The following is a 21,517-nucleotide window of genomic DNA, read 5'->3' as shown; positions in this document are numbered from 1 at the left end:
GGTATCCTCAATTCCCTCCAGGCCTTACTTGGTTGGCTGAGTAAGTCTAAGCCCTATAACCTCTCCCTCTGAGACCCTGGAATAGTTTGGAGTTACTCAGTGAGAGGACAGGCCTATTGGGACTGGTAACTAACCAGGAAAAGGGATCAAGGAAATGAAGAAAAGAGAGCCTGACTGTTCTCCTGGCCTTCTCCTGTGTGCTTCCATCTCCTCTTACATCTGAACACACACATAACATCTCTGAATCTCCCTCCTACTCCCTGTCTTGTCCTTCATGGCCTCATCCTCTCCCCAGTCTCACAGGTGAGTGCCCACGCCTGCTGTCACCATGACAACCATTCACAGCCAGCAGATGCTGCAGGAGCACGTGTCCATGGAGTTCTCCAGCTCCACCACCCACGTGCAGACCTTCTCCCAGACAACCAAGATCGTGGGAGGCAAGTGGAATGGGGGCAGGGAAGGGATCGGGAAGGGCAGCTATTCTTTCTCCACACCCTCCCTTGGGTGGCCCCAGATTTTGCCACTAATGGGCCCCTGAGGAGTCCACAGTACCAACAGCAGCCCCCTCCCAACCTGTGCTTCTAATCTGGGCTTTGTTAAAGCTTCAGCCAGCTTGATGTTCACCACAGATCAGATCTCCAGGAAAACAGCTTAGAAAAAATCAATCATGTGGATGTGTGTGAATGATTGATAAACTCTTAATTGCTAAAGGAGATCAGAGCCATAGGTGAATGGATTGTATCTCCAAAGGTAGAATTTCAGGCTTGGGGGAAGTTAGGAAGGTAGCCACCTTATCTACATATCAGTAATGCTGACCCTGCTCCACTTAAGAAATAGGAGACGGGGCTACCAGTGGAGAGAGGTGAACATATAAACAACAAGGTGACCTAAGCTTCCAGGCTCTTAGCCCTCTGGGCCAGACTTGGAGGAGGGCAGAATCAAGGGGAAGCTTAGCAATGGTCTCAGAGCTGAACAGAGTGTTTTAGTCATGTCTCTGGTGGAAAGAGATTAAAAGATGGCCAGGGGCGAAGACATTGGATACCGCTTCTCACAGTCATTGCCCCTCCCTCAAAGCCTCAAAGGGATAGAGTCCCGCAAAGTCTTCTGTGCACAGAGGTCAAGGCCAAACAGTCTGTACCAACCAACCCCTGCTGGCCAGTGAGGCAGAGCAAGTGGAACAGCTAGGACTCACAGCCTGTGGTCTAGATCAGAAGTTGCAAACTCAAGTGATTTGCAGCAGTGATTCTCTGCCCTGGCTGCACATCAGAGTCACCTCAGTGCGGGGGGTGTGAGGGGGGCAAAAATATGGCAGTACCTGAGTCTCACCCCAGACCATTAAATCGGGTATGGCTTGTAAAGTTCTCCAGGGATTATAATGTGCAGCCAAAGCTGTAGACCATTGACCAACAGGGTCCAGGCAGGGAACAGAAATGTGGGGAAAAGACTGCAGTAAACTAAAGACTGTATACCCCATCTAAAGGTGCAGCCACGACTCACCTCCCACTGAATGTTGCCATACGGGAATATAAGTTCAGTGTTGAGAATCCAGAAAGCTGAATTTTTATGTGAAATCTTTCTATTTCAGATGTAGGGCTACTTTTTTGTTTAAACATTGTGGAGGTCATATAAAAGACATCTGCAGCCCAGGTGTCCCCTGCACTCTGCCTGTTTGAGACCTCTGGTTACTATTTAAAAGGAAGCCATGAGAGCTTCTTAACACATTTTTTCCCTTTGTCAGATTAGCGGGGTAATAAGACACCTACCTCACGGGGATGCTGTGAAGATTGAATAAAATCATCTCTGATATGTGCCTGGCACAGTTCCTGACTCAAGGAATGCGTTCTATGATTCAGAGCAATTGTTATGAATTGATAAACTCACCAGCCAAGATTTTCTGTAGTTTTATACTGCAAAAACAGTTTTCTGTTTTCCAAATATAAAATTATATTTCCACATTGAAGATGTGCTTTCAGATAAAGATATTCCCATATATAGCCCCACTGGAGTGGGAATGTGTCCTGATCCTCACTCATAATTCACCACTCCCAAGGCAATGAATGCTGAACCCACAGAATGGCAGGGAGAAAATCTAAAGCAGAACTCAGCCAAGCTACAGACCTCCCAGGCAGCAGCAGGCCTAGCCCCTCTTAATGCTACTGGAGGACCAGGACTTCCAGGAGAGAAGCCTAAGGGATCAAGAAAATTCCAAAAGTGAAGCTCCTTTAAAAAAAAAAAAATTAGGACTCAGGGCTGTGGCCCCACAAAGGTAATGGACCACTGAGGTGTGAGAAAGGAGTTCGCGTCCCCTAGTGGTTCAAGTTTGCCATAACACAATGGCCCATCGACCCACCCTGCTTTCTCCCCACGTAGGTGGTCCTGCTCCCACTTCCCTAAGTGGCCTTTGTTTCCATGCTTCACCGTCCCCTCAAGAAAGCTCAGTCCTCCATTCGCCAGCTGGGCTTCTACCTGGAGCCTATTCTGACCTCTCTCCTGCCCCCACAGAGGAGGTCGTGACGAGGAAGTCCTCGAGCACAGTGGAGTTCTTCAGCTTAGTGACCCGGAGCTCCAACATCCCTGCGGGCGAGAGCGTCCCTGAGTTCGTGGAGAAGCCTCGCCCGGTCGCCGCGCCCGAGGGTGTGTAGCTGCCCGTGGCTCCCCGGGGCCCAGCGCTTTCTAATCCAGTGCGCCCACCCTCCGTCCCATCCCAACGACCTCCAAAGCTAAACCCTGGCAGAGCCTGGTGGAGGGTTCCTCCCCTGCTCGGGGCCAGACCCCGGTGTCTGGGAGGAGGCAGGGAGCCGGCAGAGGGTGGCAGGGGGTCTAGCCTGTGGCGAAGAGACGAAAACGTGTCCTGTGCTCATCGCAGGGGACAAAGCCGTGTTCCGAGCCCGGGTGCAGGGGAACCCCAAACCCCAAATCTCCTGGAAGAGGGAGAGCGGCATCCCCATCAAGGAGTCTGCCAAGATATTCTACGACAGCATTAACAAGGAACATGTGCTGAAGGTGCGGGGGCCGAGCCCGAGTCCAGCTACAGAGAAAGCAAGAGACATGGACCCCAGGGCGGGCAGCCAGTCTTCTCACCGCGCAGAGCCTCAACCGCGGCCCTAGAACTGGGCAGTGGGAAAAGCAGCTGTCATTGCCCAAGAGGCGCGGCAGGATAAGAGAGGCCGAGTCAGGAACCGCAGTATTGCCCGAAGGAGCAGGGGACCCAAATTACTCCGGGGCGAGCCGAGCAAGGGCAGAACCAGAACGTGACGCCGGAGAGGGGGGAGGGGGGAGAGGCGGGAGCGGGGAGGGGTGGGGGGGCGGGGGCCAATGGAAGCAAAGGGGAATGTCCACAAGGCGAGTGAGCCAAAAGGAACACGGGACCAAGACGGTGGCCTTGGCCACAGAGGGCGGGACCATAGCGGGTGTAAAGTTGCCGGAGGGACTGATTGTAGAGTAGGGGTGAGGGTCAGGGTCTCTGGGCTGTTATCTCTTAGCTGAACCCTCCAGAAAAGCTTCCCCTAGGACCGATCACCCTTAGGTCTAACCAGCTTTTGGGTCACTTTCTGAGAGCTAGGCCTGACCAGCTGCAACCTCTGGCTCCAGGCCCTTGGAGGAAAGGGAGGGATGGGTCACTGGGAGATCTAGGCCTGTAATTACTTCTGATCCTATAATTACTCGGGTCCTGATCCAATTTCCCGTTGTGAAAGGCAAAGAGCCTCCTTTTTTCCCCACAGACAGAAGTAGTCTCCTCCCAAAGACCCATCATCACTGGACCCTCAGCCCCCCACAGCACACAGGAGCTGCCCCAGGTCCCCCTACTGGCCATCTCTTACACAAGCTCATCATTCAGCAGACAGTTTCTGAGAGCCTAGCAGACTTCTTCTGCAAGCACCATCCAGATGGGCACCAAGTCAACCTTACTCACCACTCTTCCTTCTGGGGCTCAGCCCAGTGCCAGTACAGAGAAGTAAATTGTATTAAATGAAGACTCAGCCAGATGATGCCAGAAACTGCAGACAGAGTTACAAGGCAGGGAGCTTTTGGGAGCACACAGCCAAGGGGGAAAGTCTGATGAAGAAGCAGACAGTTTTATTGCTCTGAAATCAGGCTACAAACATGCATGCTCACACTGACTGCTAGCTGGTACCTCCAAATCATACAGGCTGCTCAATCCTCCACACGTATGCCCAACACTCAGCTCCTATTCTCCCCTCAAAAAAAAGAAAAAGCCCTCCTTCCTTATCTCACAGAAAGTCTCCCTGTGGTTCCTTCTCCCTCCCCCACTAATGGCCGGACTTTGATCCAGCTGGAGCCACTGACCTCTGATGACTCTGACAACTACAAGTGTATTGCAAGCAATGACCATGCAGATGCCATCTACACCGTGTCTCTGCTGGTAACAGAAGGTGAGTCAGGCCCTTCCTCCTGGCCTTTCTTCTCAGGGACCAGACCCCCCCTGTCTGAAACTGTCCCTCTGTCTATTCTCAGGTCAAGAGAAAATGGACTTCAAAAAGATGCTGAAGAAGAGGTGAGGCTGCCAGGTCCCTCTGCCCAAGATATTGTCTCCTCATCCAGGCTGAACCTCTCAATAGGGCCCTGAGTTCCAAGAATCTATGGAGTAGGGAGGAGCTTCTCAAGGTTGGAAGAGGCATTGTGTACAAGCTTAGTCCCTTCCTCCTTCTCCTAGGGCACCCCCTGCTCCCAAGAAGAAGCAAAAGAAGGTGGCAGATGAGAAAGAGATGCTGGAGATTTTGTCCAAGGTGCCCAAGAAAGACTTTGAGAGGGTCTGCATGGAGTATGGTTTCACCGACTTTCGGGGGCTGCTCAAGAAGCTCAAAGAGATGAAGAAGAAAGTAGAGGTGGAGGTGAGTGCCCTGCAGGGAGCAGGAGCTGCAGGCCAGGGGCAGGGCCTCACTCAAAGTGCTAGTGCCTGTGTATTTCACGGCAGCAAGGTCTCCCCAGCCCTATACACACATACTCAGAGGCATACTCTACTGTGAAAGCAACAAGGGAAATCAAGTCACCTTTCTTCTACTTCTCCTGTCTTCGCCACTCCCTAATATACTTGAATGGACTTTGGAGTCAGACAGACCTAGATTCAAATCCCAGTTCTAGGCCAGGCACAGTGGCTTACTGGCTGGTCTTGAACTCCTGACCTCAGATGATCAGCCTATCTCGGCCTCCCGGAGTGCTGGGATTACAGGCGTAAGCATGCCATTGCACTCCAGCCCAGGTGGCAGAGCAAGACTCCGTCTCAAAACAAACAAACAAATCCCAGTTCTTTTTTCTTTTTGAGACAGAGTCTCATTCTGTCGCCAGGCGCCAGGCTGGAGTGCAGTGGCACGATCTCGGCTCACTGCAACCTCCGCCTCCTAGGTTCAAGCAATTCTCCTGCCTCAGCCTCCTGAGTAGCTAGGATTACAAGCACACGCCACCATGCCCAGCTAATTTTTGTATTTTTAGTAGAGACGGGGTTTCACCATGTTGGCCAGGATGGTCTCGATCTCCTGACCTTGTGATCCGCCCGCCTCAGCCTCCCAAAGTGCTGGGATTACAGGTGTGAGCCACCGCGCCCGGCCAACAAATCCCAGTTCTACTGCCTTATTAGCTGTGTGAACTCGGGCATCTCTCTGAGCTTCAGTTTCCTCATCTACAAAATGAAAATTATACTTTCTTCTTTCATTTGTTTTTGTGTTGCTGTCATTGATTGGTTCACTCAACCAACTCATTAAGCATCTACCCTGGAATTAGGTAATCTATGTAATAGGCCCAGGTACATAGTGATTATTCCATGAATGATGGTTCTTTACTCATCCCCCATAATACTCCTCTCCTTCTAAATCTTTCCTTTGATCAGTGGAGCAGTCCAGAGTGTTATCTAATGAGCCTAGTCATTTCTCCCCACACCCTTAAGAGTTTCTCCAGGATTGAGGACACAGCCTGGACAGGCTCTGGGTACCACTGACACTTGTAATTTTATTATCATAATCTCTCAGGCCATCCGGATTCTGAAGCCCCTGGAAGACAAAGAGGCCAAGATTGACACGACAGTGGTCTTTGACTGCATCATGGAGCTGAAAGACCCCAATGTCAAGATGATATGGATCAAGGTGGGGGATGCCTAGCCAGGGTCCACCTTGGCGATACCTCTTCCTCTCTACCCCTTTCTCTCATTATCCATAAGCCATAGCTTCCCTTCCATCCCATCAAGAAGATGCCTCCTGGTATGGTTGAAAGAGGCTGGAGTTGGGCTCTACTCTTAGCTGTTGTGTGATGTAAAACAGTCACGTTCCTCTCTCTATGCCTCAGTCTACCCATCTTTAAATTGAAAGGCTAGATTAGATAGTCTTGAAGGTCACTGAAGAGCTGTGCCTCTAAGGGAAAGCAACTAATGAACTCATGCATACTAAGAGTTCAGGCCTGTGAGGAGGCCTGTGGGGAAGCAGAGATCTTGGATTCTACCAAGCCAGATGATGAGGCTATAGAGATCATAGGGACCTCTGTGTGTCTTTAGAGGGTTGGACACGCACCCTCCAACTCAGGCTGGCTTTGGGGAATGGAGATCTCTGGAAGCCTCCTCCTACAGCCCTTCATCAGCTTTCCTACCTGTTCCATGAGACAGGGTACTGAGCCACTGAGGATCCAGTACTCCCTGGGCAAGTACGATGTGAAGCAGATGGGCACCAAGTACATGCTGGTTATTACCAACGTGAACATGAACGATGCTGGCATCTACAGCCTGTCCGTGGGTGATAAGCGGATGAGTGCAGAGCTCACAGTGCTGGGTATGAGTGGGGGCATGCAAGGGAACAAGGAGGATATGTCAGGTTGGAAGAGAAGAATGGCCAGGGATGGGGTCCATGGTGATATTGGAGAGAGAACTATGGGACTTTGCAAGAAAGCATTGTGGGGATGGAAGTCAAGGGAGGGAGGAAGTACGAGGTGTAAGGGAGAAGATTACGAGCTAAGTGCCATGGGGCTGCATAGCATAGTTATTAAGAGCATAGACTCTGGGCCAGGCGTGGTGGCTCACACCTGTAATCCCAGCACTTTGGGAGGCCGAGGCGGGAGAATCACTTGATGCCAAAAGTTCAAGACCGACCTGGGCAATATAATGAAACCCCGTCTCTAGATAAATAAATAAATAAATAATTGGGCAGGTATGGTGACATGCACCTGTAGTCCTAGCTGCCCAGCAGGCAGAGGCTGCAGTGAGCCATGGTCCTGTACTATACTTTAACCTGGTGATGAAGCAAGACCCTGTCTCAAAAATAAGTTTAAAAACAGAACACAGATTCTGGAGCTAAACTACTAGAATTCAAATCTCAGTTTCTGCCACTTATGAGCTATGTGATTTAGGTCACGTTATTTAACTTCTCTTTGATTCAGTTTCCCCATCTACAAAATGGGGAATAATAGAATCTACCTATGTGATAATTGGATGAATTAATATGGCTAGAATGGTTCCTGGTTTTAGGAACATACCTAAAACCACATAAGTGCTTTTAAAATTGCTGTTACCATTACTGGGAAGAAGACCACATGAACATCATGGGAGGGGACTCCAGACAAGAAGGGCTCAAAAACCAAACCAAAGGAAGGGTGCTTTCCCCTAACCATGGGCTATAGGAGGGCAATGGCATGTGAGGGCCCTCTTCACCATTCCACCCTTCGGGAGGGACCAGCCTAATGACTGTTTGCTCCAGATGAGCCACTGAAGTTCCTGGGAGAGATGAAGCCTCTGAAGGTGACAGAGCGCCAGACAGCTGTGTTTGAGATCCGCCTCTCCAAGAAAGAGCCCAACTTTGTGTGGAAGTTCAATGGGAAGGAGCTGAAGAGGGATGACAAGTATGAAATCACAGTGTCTGAGGATGGTCTGACCCACACGCTTAAGATTAAGGATGCCAGACTCAGTGACAGCGGCGAGTTCTCTGCCGAGGCGGGGAAACTGGTGCAGAAGGCCCAGCTCACTATTGACCGTGAGTGGTTGGCAAGACCCTAAGGGGTGGGCTTTATGCAGGCGGTCATCATTTATATATCCATCTAGCCATCCATCTCCTATTTTCAAAGCCCTGTGATAGGTACTGGAAAGACAGAGGGTTCCCCTCTCTGTTAACCCCTAGTCTAGTAGGGGAGGCAGGTATGAAATGAAATTAGAAAAGCAGTTATTATTCCAAGAGTCAAACCACACTGGGGTCTTATTATCATATGAGATCATGGACCAAGAAAGTATTAGCCTATGTCTCTAATGTCATATATTATAGCACCCCTGTGTCGCTCTCGACTACGTATATTCTGCTACCACAACTAGTTTGGAAATTCGCACATAATGGTAGGTACACCAATGAGCATGTCACACATCTGAACCACACCTGGAATCTGTACCACATGGAATCATCATTGCTGTGATGGAGGGAGACACAAAGGCTATAGAAAACCAAAGAAAAGGCATCACCTGGCAACATCGGAAATAATGAAATGATATCCGAACTTTGCCAAGAACTAAAAGGAGTTCAGCTTTCAGAGAAGGAAGGAAAGTAGAGAGCATCCCCAGCAAGGCAATAGCATGTACAAATGTCCAGACACTAGACAGAGTGCAGGTATGGCTGGAGCTCCAAGGGGGCATTAGAGATCTTGACTGCAGCACTGTGAAAGTTCTCACCCCATTTTACATATAAGGACACTGAGACTCAGAGAGGTAAGTGAGTTGCATATAGTCAACTAGCAAGTCAGGGCCATGGCTGGGACTCTCCCTGTCAAGTACTTCTGTGAATCACATATTACACACAAACATTCAACATCACAAGCTCTTGTGTTTTCTGAGGCCAGAAAGAGGGACAGGGCTCATGGCTCTGTAACTGCAGGAAAAGGATGTCATTGTTTGGGAGTAGGCCCAAGTGTTTGTCTGTCTGCAGGCATCCCCATCAAGTTTGTGAGCAACCTCAAAAATGTACGTGTGAAAGAGAGGAGCCGCGCATGCCTAGAATGTGAGCTGACATCCAAGGATGTGACACTCCGCTGGAAGAAGGACGGGCAGCTGCTGACACATGGCGCTAAATACAACATGAACCACGAGGGCAAGCGAGCAGAACTGATCATTGAGGATGCACAGCTCAGTGATGGTGGCGAGTACACCGTGGTGGCCATGCAGGATGGAGACCCAACTGAATACTGCAGTACTGCCACCGTCACTGTGGAGGGTAACACCTGCCCTATCAATCCCCACTGACCAGTCCCCCTGACCTTGGCATTCCCTTACAGTGGATATCAATTGCCCCCGTCCCACTAACTCCAACCCTCCCGCAGACCATTACCAACTTGTGTCTCCCCATTGTGACCACCCTCACCGCCTAAATTCTGACTAGCTCTGACCTCCCATGCCCTGAACATCCATACCTCCTAGACACTGATCATCCCCTATCTTCCAGACTCTATCCCAGATTTCCTGACTTCATCCTTCACTATCAGACTCTAATCATCCCCAGCAACCCTGATATCCCAGACTTCTTGATCCCAACCATCTCCTACTCCCTAACCATAAACCATTTTCCACAGACCCTAGCCACCCTAAATCCCCAAAGACACTATGTATCCCACGGACTAGCATAACCACAACTAAACATCCCAAGTCCACTAACGACTGACATCTCCACCATCTATTTCCCTCTTCAACCCAGCATCCTAAGTCCCTGGTGACCACCCTCCACTAATCAACTCCCCATTAGCCAACTCCCTGTCTTCCAGGTCACTATTTCCCATGCCACTGACCTTTCTCCACCCCTTCCCACCTATTGCTCCAGTTCCCCTCACTGACCATCCTCCAATCACCTATTGACCACATTGGCAAGCCACCTGCTCATCATAAATTATTTTGATTGATGCAGCACCCCTGACCAGTCCCATGACCATCACCAACAGACCTTTTCCCAGAAGTTCCTCCCACCCCAACACCCTGAGCCAGTCCCTTGCCTACCTTTCTCCCCAGAGCGCCTGGCCACAGTGAAGAGCGGGATGTCCGATGTGCACGCAGCCACTGGGAGCCCGGCTGAGTTGTGTGTAGTGCTGAACGATGAGAAGGTGGAGGGTGTGTGGCTGAAGGATGGCAAGGAGGTCTGAAGCAGGGGCCAGGGAAGGGGGTGATGGAGGTAGACCTGGCCTGTGCTCACACTTACACCCACCCCTGGCCCTCAGATTACGGACTTGCCGGGCGTGCAGATTGTGAAGCAGGGTGCAGTGCACAAGCTCATCTTCCCCAGTATGGGCCCTGAGCATGAGGGAAAGTACACATTCCGGGCCAAGGGCGCAGAGAGTGAAGCCTCTGTATTCATCGCAGGTATGGTCCTGCCCAAGGTAGACAAAGCTCAGCCATGCTTGGCCCACCTACAAGCTCATGGCTTCTCCCCCGCCCGATGGGCTCCTCCATGCCAATGCTCAAGCCCTCCCTGCCGCCCACCCCACAGATCCTCCTACCATCGACCCATCGGTACTGGAGGCACTGGCCGCGCACCCCATCACTGTGAAGGTAGGCCACACAGCCCACATCAAGGTCCCTTTCCGGGGAAAACCGCTGCCCAAAGTGACATGGTACAAGGATGGCATGGAGGTGACGGAGGAGGAACGTGTGTCCATGGAGCGCGGGGAAGACCAGGCACTGCTCACCATCTCCAACTGTGTGCGTGAAGACAGTGGCCTCATCCTGCTCAAGCTCAAGAATGACCACGGCTCAGCTACGGCCACTCTGCACCTCAGTGTGCTGGGTAAGGGCAGGGCTGGGCCAGGCTGAGCTGAGCTGAGGGCACCTGCTGTCCAGACTCAGGGTGGAAGGCAGGCTGAGGAGGAGGCCAGAGATAGAGTTGAAGTTTGGGCTGGGAATGGGCCTAGAAGGCTGGCTTTGCAGCCGAAGCCCTTTCTAACTTCCCAACTAGCTCTTGGCTGAGTGAACCTCTCTAAGCCTCAGTTTCTTGCCTGGAACAAGGTGATCTTTTTATCTAGTATCCATTTCTAGTGAATTTAAAGGGCACAGCCAAGAACACAGGACATAATATACCTTCAGATATGTTACTTAAGTACTGTTATTGACTGGAGATGAGAACTTGGTAGGAGGTAAGGTGGAAATGAGATGAAAGAGAGGTGGGACTGGCCAGGCATGGTGGCTTACGTCTATAATCCCAGCCCTTTGGGGGTCCAAGGCGATGGATCACTTAAGGTCAGGAGTTCAAGACCAGGCTGGCCAACATGGCAAAACCTGGTCTCTACTAAAAATACAAAAATTGGCCAAGCATAGTGGCACACACCTGTAATTCCAGCTACTCAGGAGGCTAAGGCACAAGAATCATTTGAGAGGTTGTGTGAGCCAGGTTCAGGCCACTGTACTCCAGCCTGGACAACAGAGCAAGATTCTGTGTCAAACAAAAACAAAAACATGACTGGGCACAGTGGCTCACACCTATAATCCCAGCACTTTGGGAAACCATGGAGGGCAGATCATGAAGTCAAGGGATCGAGACCATCCTGGCCAACATGGTGAAACCCCGTCTCTACTAAAAAATACAAAAATACAAAAAAGTTAGCTGGGCATGGTGGCGTGCACCTGTAGTCCCAGCCACTCAGAGGCTAAGGCAGGAGAATCACTTGAACCCAGGAGGCAAAGGTTGCAGTGAGCCAAGATCACACCACTGCACTCAAGTCTAGTGACAGAGCAAGACTCCATCTCCAAACAAAAACAAAAAGAAACAACAAAAAAGACGAGAGGTAGGATTCAGAGATGGAGGTGAACTTGATTGGAAAGAATAGTGAGTTTGAAAGTGAACTAGGGTGAGGTGGGAGGTCAGATAGGGCTGGGGATAAAATAAGGTGGGAAAGATGGAATGGGGATTTCCAATGGAATTAGGAATTGGTATGAACATGATGATATAAGGAAAGATGAGGAGCTGGCCTGAGTGTACTTACATTCAACACGTCACATACATACCATCACCACCTCCTCCACCTGCATTTCCAACGAGCTGTAGGATGGGACGGTTTGAGTTTCAATTCAATTCAGCAGCAAGACAGAGCACCTCTGCTGTGTTCTCACTGCTGGGTACACAGACATGAAGTATCCCCAACAGTTTCTCAATTCAAAAGGGGTGAAACTGGTAGACAGACTATAATTATAACATAAGGTAAATAGTGGTACTAGAAAGCACTGGTGTTCTCAAAGCTCAGAAGATGGGGAGAACTTGTCTGTAAGGGAACAGGGGGATCAGCTAAGGGTAGGGGCCCCTAAGTTCTCTAGTCTACCCTTTGCTAGACAGATGGGAGATTCAGGGGGGCAAGGATCAATCTCTTTGGTCAAGTCTTAGAAAGAGGGGTGATGGACACAGGGAGGGGCAAGGTATCCAAAAAGCTCATAATCCGGCTATGCCCTAGCCTGGCCAGACCTTTGGAGAGTGGGAGGAGGCCCTTCTGATCCTTTATTCCAAAGCCCCATTCTGAAGTTGTTCTCTGTCCCCAGACCGTCCGAAGCCCCCACAGGGCCGGGTGGAGTTCCTGGAGCTCTCAGGTAGTTGTGTGCACATGAAGTGGAAGGCCCCGAAGGACAACGGCGGACGACCTGTGACACAGTTCATAGTGGAAAGGAGGGCAGTTGGCAAGAAGTCCTGGATTAAGATAGGCGAGGTGGATGGCAAAGTCACCAACTTTTCCACCAACAAGGTGGAAGAGGGAAAAGCCTACCAGTTCCGTATCCTGGCAGTCAATTCGGAAGGTGTGAGCGACCCACTGGAGACAGAAGAAGTGTTTGCAGGAAATCCCATAGGTCGGTGAGATAGCCTGGTGCTCAGTGGGGAACCCAGGGGTCAACATGGGGGCCTTGGCCAGGAAGGAACACTGATCTGTGGGAAATTCCACAAGATCATCTCTCTAGCTGTCTCACGAGACACACTGATTCCAGAGTAAAAACAGAACATCATTTTGGGCAAGAATTCTCCACTTTGTCCAGTCACATCACATGCACAACACGCTCCCATGGGTATACCCAGAACACACACAACTTCAGGGAACTGACTCCACTCCTTTCTCCATCCCATAAGTCATCCCAGAATCCGAGTAAGCAAGAGGCTGCTTTAGGGATAACCTGAAACCATTCTAACTTTTTTCCCCATAGAAAACCCTTGACAACATTGGAATTTTAATTACAATTGCAGGCTGGACACAGTGGCTCAGACCTGTAATCCCAGAACTTTGGGAGGCCAAGGTGGGCGGATCACCTGTGGTCAGGAGTTCAAGACCAGCCTGGCCAACATGGTGAAACCCTGTCTCTACTAAAAATACAAAAATTAGCCAGGTGTGGTGGTGGGCACCTATTATCCCAGCTACTCAGGAGGCTGAGGCAGGAGAATCACTTGAACCCGGGAGGCAGAGGTTGCAATGAGCCAAGATCGTGCCACTGCACTCCAGCCTAAGCAATAGAGTGAGACTCCTTCTCAAAAATAATAATAATTATTATTATTATTATTATTATTGCAAATTAATTACTTCCTACACCTCTCCAAACTGATCTCCAAAACTTCTTGTCAGGACAGTAGATTGAGAAGGATGGGATTGTTGATCACACCATGGGAAAGTTTGTCACTGATTCTGAATGTTGGCTACACATTAGAATCACTTGGTTTCCTTAATAATGCTAATACTTGCCCTTCACCCCAGGCATAGAGTATGGGTAGGTGGGACCCAGGCACTAGTTGTTGGTGGTGAGTTTTTTCATTTTTGTTTTTATTTTTACTTCCCACTTGATGTTAATGTGCAAGCAAAGTTAAGAATCATTTGTGCTAGGCATTGTGGCTCATGCCTGTAATCCCAGCACTTTGGAAGGCCGAGGCAGGAGGATCACTTGAGCCCAGGAATTCAAGATCATTCTGGGCAACACAGTGAGACCTTGTCTCTAAAAAAGAAAGAAGAATCTCTGGCTTGAGTTTTTTCAAGCAGGGGAGGCAGAGGTCAGCACTCCCCCTCCTAACTTTCGGCTCCTCTGTCCCCCACAGAGCCTCCTGGTTTTGCCTCCCAGCCTCAAGTGACTGATGTGACTAAAGAGGCCGTGACTATCACATGGAATGCCCCTACCCAGGACGGGGGAGCCCCAGTGCTTGGCTACATTGTAGAACGAAGGAAGAAAGGCAGCAACCTGTGGGTGCCAGTCAACAGGGACCCCATCCAAGGTGAGGTCCTTGGGATAGAGGCCCAGGAGGGACCAAAGGAGGTCTTGCTAAGTGGACCCATTAACTACTGACACAGTCCCTCCTCCAACTCTTCTGGAAGTTTTAACAGCATCCCCTGACCTCCTCTTCTATGTCTCTCACTCTTGTTCTCACCCCATGGATACCTCTGGCCTCATGACCCCTCAACTTCCAATTTCAGGCACCAAGTGCACTGTGGATGGTCTCCTGGAGGACACAGAATATGAATTCCGAGTTATAGCTGTAAATAAGGCAGGCCCTGGACAGCCCAGTGTGCCATCCAGCTCAGTAGTGGCCAAGGATCCTGTTAGTGAGTATGGGGCTGCCAGGTCCTTACACATAATGGAATTAGCCCATTCAAAGTGGAGAAAGAATTTCTTCCCTGGGAAAGTATGACAGGAGAGATTACACAGTCTCCACTCTCTGGAAACTGCCAGTCTCATAGAGCAACAAGATTCACACAGCAAGAGAAAGCTTGATAAGATGAAGACTGATAGTCAGGGACAGTGAGGAGGTGGGGTGCAAAGCCATTTTTAAACTTCGTGTATTTCTGGTTAGGTGAGGTAGCAGAGGCATGCTGAGGGCTGAGTAAGGGTGTGGGGCAGATGGTTGGAGAACGTTGCAGTTAGGAAGCAAAGCAGGGGTACTACTGCCTGAAAGTGGATGTGGTGGAGATGGCTGGGTTACAGGCTGAATTAAAGTTTGAATATAGAAGTTTTGAATGTGTGGAGTATGTTAAATTTAAGGGGCACCAAGTTCAAGGATAGAAGTGTTAAAACAGTAAGATAACTGAATTTGAATTTGGAGGTTGAGTGTGTAAGGTTAGGTACTGAGGGCGTTAACTGAGGGATCTGGAGCTAGAAGTAATGAAAGATGTGGTTCAGGAGTATTGAGTGTGGGAAGTGGCCATGGCATTGAGTGGAGATGAGTTGGGGGGGCTGACTACATGTCTGTTCTACCCCAGAACCCCCAGGCCTTGTCCAGGACCTGCATGTATCCGATTCCTCCAACTCCAGCATTTCCCTGGCCTGGCGGGAGCCTGCAGAGGGAGACCCACCCTCTGGCTATATCCTTGAGATGAGGGCTGAAGACACCAAGGAATGGTCCAAGTGCACAAAGATCCCCATCTCAGGCACCTGCTACACCGTGGGAGGACTCACCGAGAGGCAGAAATACTTCTTCCGTATCCGGGCTGTGAATGAGGCTGGCGTTGGGGAGCCTGTGGAGCTAGACAAGGGGGTCCGTGCCATGCCACCACCAGGTGAGGACACAGAGAGGGCTGGGGATTCATGCCCAACATCGTACCTCCAAACCTTCTTCTCTGGGGCCTCATCCCACAGGAAAATTGGATCATGAAAAAGTCATCCTTACTTGTTGTGCCTGGACAAAGCTAGGTAACTTCAGGGGCACCCCTACCAAAGCAATCATTGTGTGCCAAACAGCATCCACCGTGTGTCAAAGTATAACCACCCAATGGGTTCTTCCTGCCCACTGCACAGGCAAAACCAGTTCACTGAGACCACAGCATTGCAACAAAGAGCTTAATGGACACAAGGTCAGCCATGCCGTGTGAGAGACAGAGTTATTACCCAAATCAACTTCCCGAAAATTCAGAGGCCAGGGAGTCTGCTTCTCAGTGGGGCCACAGGACCAGTGGGGTGGGGTGTAGTCAGGTCCAGGTGGAGCCATCAGTCATCAGAAATGCAAAAACCTGGAAAACATCTCATAAACCAATCTAAGGTTCTACAATAGTGATGTTATTTGCAGGAGTAATTGGGGAGTTGCAAATATTGTGATCTCTGGAATAATGGCTGATAATCTTTTATGTCTACACCTTAGCAGAATTCAGGCTCCTCGCATCCTCCTAACCTGGTGGCCTTTCACTGGCTTTGCAAAGGTGATTTAGTTTGGGGGAAGGATTGTTATCATCTAAACTATAAACTAAATGTCTCTCCCAAAATTAGCTTGGTCGGAGACCAGGAATGTTTACAGGCAGTTTGGAGGTTAAAGGCAAGATGGGGGTTGGTTAGACCAGATCTGGTTCACTGTCATAATTTTCTCACTGCTACAGTTGCAAAGGCAGTTTCAAAAGGAGATGTTAGGGATATAGAAACAAGACACAGGACTTGCCTTCCAGGGTCTTGCATATTAGCAGGAGACAGATGAGAAAACAAATAAATGCTTCACAGTGTTGAGGAGCAGCTAGATGTCTGTATGGCCTGTAGTGGGGGCATAAAAGAGGAGAGGCTGGGAAAGGCTTTGATGAGGAGGCTTAAAGCCAAGTCTTGCTGAAAGAGAGATCCATGCCCCCACTTCTGTCTCCTCTATCTCAGCTGCACCCAAGTTTGACCTCAGTGCCCGGCTGAAGAGTCACATGGTGGTTCGTGCTGGAACAGCCCTCTGCATCCATGCAGCTTTCTCTGTGAGTTGTCCCTGACCCTGACCCCTATACACTGTCCACATGACCAAGATGGCCATTGTAGCCACGACAGTCTCTGACTCTGACTCTGCCCCTCACCAGACCCCTAATGCAAGAGCCAGGTGGAAACTCCTCAACAATAGAGGAGAGCCTGCCCCCAAATATCACCTGCATGACCAATTGTGCCATCTCCTGTCACTACTCAGGGCTCACCACCACCCGACGTGATCTGGCAGAAAGATGGCATCCCCACCAAGGGCCGAGAAACAATTACCAAGAGCAAAAACTACTCGCAGTTCCTCATCAATAGCACCAAGCGCTCTGACTCCGGGGTGTACCGCATCTTGCTCCAGAATGAGTTTGGAGAAGCACACTATGACATCCATGTGCGCGTGGCAGGTATGGAGAGAAGGCAGAGGCCTCCAGGAACCATCACTGAACACTTCTCCAAAGTACAGCTCCCCAGTGTGGCTTGAGTTCCTACCACAGGAAATCGTGTCTTAGGGCCATGAAGATTTCTTTGACACCACAGAGCAAGATTTTGTCCTACAGAGTATGGTCGGCAGAGAGAGTAGAAATGGGTGAGGGGCAGGAGGGACAAATGGAGATGAACCCATTAAAAATTAGGGTGACTGCTTAGTGAGAGCTGGAAGCTTTAAAATAAAGCTCTAACCCTCCAAGGAGGAATGGATTCACTTTTACTGAACAGTAACTACATGCCAGGCTCTTTACCCACTGTTTCTATGAAATAGTCATTGTTAGCCCTATTTTGCAATTGAGGAAAGAGGTCTCAGTTAAGTAACTTACCCCAGGTCACAGGGCTAGTAAATGGCAGAGCAGCACTTCAGAAATAGTTTTCCGACTCCGAGACACCAGCTGCCTGAAACTTGCCCCAACTCATCTTCCATCGGACTTGGCAGATAGCTGGGGTGGGGACACAATACTTCAGGCCCCCCAAGGTCGCTGACAGATCTTCCAACTCTTCCAGATTTCCCTCGGCCCCCCACAAACCTACAGCTGTTTGAGGAAGTCCCCAACACAGTGACTCTGACCTGGAACCACAGCCCAGATGTGCAGGAGGACGGTGAGGCTCACTACGTCATCATGAAGCGGGATGCAAGCACCGCCACCTGGTACACGGCTGCCGAGCGTGTCTTCAGCAACAAGTACACAGTGACCGGTCTGCTCCCAGGCAGGAAGTACTACTTCAGAGTGGTGGCTCGGAATGAAATCGGTGACAGTGAGCCACTTGACTCCAAGGACACCTGGCTCATCAATAAGGACCCGAGTGAGTCTGGGACTTGCAGTTAGAATTAAGTCTGGGTACCCTAATGGTGGAGATGACGTAAGAGTCCCAAAGGGTACCCAAGAGGCAAGATAAAATCTGAAAATCATTGCGATAGAAGGGTTAATATCTGGGACGCTTAGGGGAGAAGGAAGTGTTGGCTTTCTTCGGGGTACTTAGGGGTGAGACTAAAGTGGAGATGGGGAGGTACCTTTGGGGCCGGAAACGACGGTGGAGGGGCTGCGGAGGGGCTTAGAGTGCTAACGGGGGTGAGATCTCTGTGGAGCCTGGAGGATGTCTGCAATCCCTGGAGGCTAGGGTTTAAGGGTGAGGGCCGCGTCGGGAAACTGGAACTGACGAGCTAAAGGGATACGAGGGGAGACTGTGGACGCTGAAATGACGTAGGGGAAGCTTGGAGGCGGAGTTAAAGGCTGGGGTAACGGCTGGGAATACCCGGGTCCAGGAAGCTGGAGCTGGAATGACATCTCTGCCCTGGGGTCGTGGGAAAGCGTAGCTTGGGTGGCAGAACCCTGGAGTGGCTGGGGACAGGGCCGGAGAGCCGGGGGACAGGACTGGGGCCTGGTGGGGAGCCCTTAGGAACCAGTGTAACATCGAGCCCCCAGAGTTGATGGAGCTGGGAATCTGGCCCAGGTCCTCGGCGTTTCGTGTAAGCAGAACTCTTAAGACGTCGGTGGCGGGTGGGGCCTAAAAGCGCGCTCACGGCCTGCCCCGCCCCGCCCCGCCTGCGCAGTTGAGGACCTGAGCGCCAAGCTCAAACCCTACGAGAAGAAGGACTGGCGCCATGCGCCTCGCTTCCTGACGCCCCTCAAGCCACATACGGTGCTCCGCGGCCAGGACTGCACCATGACCTGCGCCTTCCTTGGGAACCCACGGCCCACGGTGACCCTCTACAAAGGCGACGTCAACATCACAGCCAACTCCAAGTTCTGGTACAACTCTACCAGCGGCGTGTGCACCCTGGTCATCCCCACCTGCACGCTCAAGGACAGCGGCGATTACAGCGTGCTGGTGGAGAACGAGCTAGGCAAGGACCGCAGCAGCTGCACGCTCACCGTCTACGGTGAGGGCACCGTGGGGCTTGGCCTCGGGGAGGGGGAGAGGCGCAAAAGGCTGGCCTTGTGGGCCATTTGTCATCTCTTTATTTGGCTGGCACTGTTTTTTAATCTGACCGCCAACAGGTGGTGCAAACATTCTCAATTGGCCACAGTTCTTAGCGCTCTCCCATCCTTTCGATGTCATTTGTTATATGCCTAGCCCCTGCAGACATGAGAGTTCTCAACTCCTAGATAAGATGTGGTTTGCAACTCTTGGTGAACCTAGACCTGCCTTCAAAGAAAAGATATTGTTGATCAGGACTAAACCAGACTCACCAATCACGATCTCTCTGGCAGGGTTCTGGAAAGAATATATATGTTTGCAAAATTTTGCAGGTGATTCTGACATGCAATCAAGATTAAAATTGTCTTGGATAAGGACAGGTGGGGGGCACAAATAAGGGAGGAACGAAGGGAACTTTCTCTTTTTTTTTTCTTTTTTTTGGTTGTTGTCTGTTTGGTTTTGGTTTTTTGGGTTTTTTTTGAGATAGAGTCTCTGGCTCTGTTGCCCCAGCCAGAGTGCAATGGCGCGGTCTCTGCTCACTACAACCTCTGCCTCCCAGGTTCAAGTGCTTCTCCTGCCTCAGCCTCCTGAGCAGCTGGGATTACAGACATGTGCCACCATGCCTGGTTAATTTTTGTATTTTTAGTAGAGACGGGGTTTCACCATGTTGGTCAGGCTGGTCTTCAACTCCGGACCTTGTGATCTGCCTGTCTCGGCCTCCCAAAGTGCTGGGATTACAGACGTGAGCCATCATGCCCTGGGTTTTTTGTTTGTTTGTTTTTTTGAGGCAGTTTTGATCTTACCCAGGCTGGAGTACATGGCGCAATCTCGGCTCACTGCAACTTCTGCCTCCCAGGGAACCCTCCATTGTGTACATGCATGCCATATTTCTACTCATGTGTACACACGTAGGGGGAAAGCATTTTATTCACTTCCAATCTGTTGTCTTCATAGCCACACAGCTAGCAGTAAAGCTGGCCTGCCTTGCTTTCTGTTGCTTAAATTTCCCCCAGCTTTCCTCTCACAGTAAAATCCCAAACCAACAAGCTTTCCCCCTCCCCCACCTCTCACTTCATCCTCTGCTACTCCTGAACTTTCCATGACACTCCATTGTTGTGGTCACCATGGTTACAGATTTTTTTTTTTTTTAATTTTGAGACAGAGTCTTGCTCTATTGCCCAGGCTGGAGTGCAGTGGGTTGTTCTCGGCTCACTGCAACCTCTACCTCCCCGGGTTGATTCTCCTGCCTCAGCCTCCCGAGTAGCTGGGATTACAGGCATACGCCAACATGCCTGGCTAATTTTTGTATTTTTAGTAGAGACAGGGTTTCACCATGTTGGTCAGGCTGGTCTCGAACTCCTGACCTCAAGCGATCCACCCACCTCAGCCTCCCAAAGTGCTAGGATTACAGGCATGAGCCACCACACCCAGCCATACAGACCTTTTTTATCCAGTTATAGATAACTTTCTTTGGGGGAAAGGACCTTGTCCTGTTGCTCTCTCAAGTGCTTAGCTAAGTGTCTGGCACTGAGACCATGATATCTCTAGAGAGGCTGCCGAGCTGTGTAACAGAACTAGGCCAGGGAAGGCACTATGGGCACTGTCCAGCTTTCATTCCACAGCTAAAGAGATCCCTGACAACTCAACTCTGGTTGTAAGCACAGCATGTGGGCCCAGTGCCCTGGCTCTACCACTGACCAGCAGTGTGACTTTGGCAAGCTACCTCATTGAGCCTGTTTTCTCAGGCTGTGAGGTCTAAATAGAAATGTGAGGCTTAAATGAGATAGTACAGAACTGCCTGACACAATGTCTGGCAAATATTAAGTGCTAGATAAATGGCAGCTCTTGCTCCTTCACACTCTGCCAACCCAGAATTAAGGGTCTCAGGGTCCAGCTCCTAGTTTCCTGTATAGGAATTCCAGCAGTTTGGAATTTCCCTCAGCCCCAGCATCATTAATATAACAAATACTTGCTTTGCTCTTTCAGACAAAGATGACAAGTCAATTGTAGCATCCATCGCTGAGAGTCTGCAGAAGAAATCAAAGCACCTTATGTGAGCTCCAGCCCAGCCCAGGCATCAGGAGACCATTATGATGTGGAGCTTCTTGGCCTGTCCTCTGCATGGACCGGTGTAGGAAGCCCAATTTGCTGTCTGGTGCTTGTCTGTGTAAACATTCAGTGAAGGGATGGAACAATAAACTAAACTCACCTTTCCTGTTCCTCAGGGTGGTATACAGCAGGGACCAAGGGGGATGGATGTGATTGCATGATGGGGAATCCCAGACCTGGACCCCTGAAAGCCTGGTCCAAACCCACCCATGGGGCAGTAATCAGCCCCCTTGTGGCTGGGCCTGGACTTCCCTTCCGCTCCTCCACATCCACACGGCACCTTCCTTCTCCCCTCAGAGCTTGGGGGCAAGTCCTGCTGACTTCATCCTTCTCTCCATCCTGCTCCCTCCCATTTCTTCACACTAGGTAGGTTTGTGTTCC

At 50.4% G+C, this 21,517-nt stretch overlaps 1 protein-coding gene and 2 long non-coding RNA genes across 5 annotated transcripts; 1 reads left to right on the top strand and 2 right to left on the bottom strand.

The window, feature by feature from the left end:
* Window positions 1-208: 208 nt before the first annotated feature.
* Window positions 209-21,240, top strand: IGSF22 (immunoglobulin superfamily member 22). 3 transcript variants are annotated; one of them, XM_009007811.5, is made up of 22 exons: window positions 209-437; window positions 2,503-2,634; window positions 2,867-3,003; window positions 4,295-4,394; window positions 4,477-4,516; window positions 4,676-4,853; window positions 5,985-6,098; window positions 6,611-6,773; window positions 7,695-7,967; window positions 8,904-9,188; window positions 9,974-10,098; window positions 10,180-10,321; window positions 10,449-10,745; window positions 12,485-12,787; window positions 14,013-14,186; window positions 14,386-14,514; window positions 15,169-15,465; window positions 16,538-16,626; window positions 16,830-17,022; window positions 17,612-17,911; window positions 18,660-18,989; window positions 21,014-21,240. In XM_009007811.5, the coding sequence occupies exons 1-22, from the start codon at window positions 329-331 to the stop codon at window positions 21,082-21,084; spliced, it is 3,981 nt and encodes a 1,326-aa protein (XP_009006059.4). In that variant the 5' UTR covers window positions 209-328; the 3' UTR covers window positions 21,085-21,240. The 3 variants fall into 3 exon arrangements, with proteins under 3 accessions (XP_009006059.4, XP_054098126.2, XP_054098127.2); XM_054242151.2 differs by lacking the exon at window positions 209-437 and having other exon boundaries at window positions 2,334-2,634; XM_054242152.2 differs by lacking the exons at window positions 209-437; window positions 18,660-18,989 and having other exon boundaries at window positions 2,334-2,634.
* On the bottom strand, window positions 1,886-12,864 carry LOC144578138 (uncharacterized). Its single transcript, XR_013523353.1, has 4 exons — window positions 12,706-12,864; window positions 12,411-12,583; window positions 9,962-11,993; window positions 1,886-2,574 (listed from the first exon to the last, which is right to left on the bottom strand). It is a non-coding gene; the product is annotated as an uncharacterized LOC144578138 (long non-coding RNA).
* On the bottom strand, window positions 15,462-18,263 carry LOC118145834 (uncharacterized). The gene is made up of 5 exons (XR_004731338.3): window positions 18,120-18,263; window positions 17,676-17,888; window positions 17,431-17,547; window positions 16,898-17,103; window positions 15,462-16,423 (listed from the first exon to the last, which is right to left on the bottom strand). It is a non-coding gene; the product is annotated as an uncharacterized LOC118145834 (long non-coding RNA).
* Window positions 21,241-21,517: the final 277 nt, after the last annotated feature.

The sequence above is a fragment of the Callithrix jacchus genome, chromosome 10 (assembly GCF_049354715.1).
Source record: "Callithrix jacchus isolate 240 chromosome 10, calJac240_pri, whole genome shotgun sequence".
Lineage (NCBI taxonomy): Eukaryota > Metazoa > Chordata > Mammalia > Primates > Cebidae > Callithrix > Callithrix jacchus.
This window is presented reverse-complemented; position numbering and strand designations above follow the sequence as displayed.

Coding starts and splice junctions, on each gene's coding strand:
- IGSF22 (XM_054242151.2), top strand. CDS start 2,334: ATGGCCCATCGACCCACCCTGCTTTCTCCCCACGTAGGTGGTCCTGCT. Junction 2,635..2,866: donor CCCGGTCGCCGCGCCCGAGG/GTGTGTAGCTGC, acceptor TGCTCATCGCAG/GGGACAAAGCCGTGTTCCGA. Junction 4,517..4,675: donor AAAAAGATGCTGAAGAAGAG/GTGAGGCTGCCA, acceptor TCCTTCTCCTAG/GGCACCCCCTGCTCCCAAGA.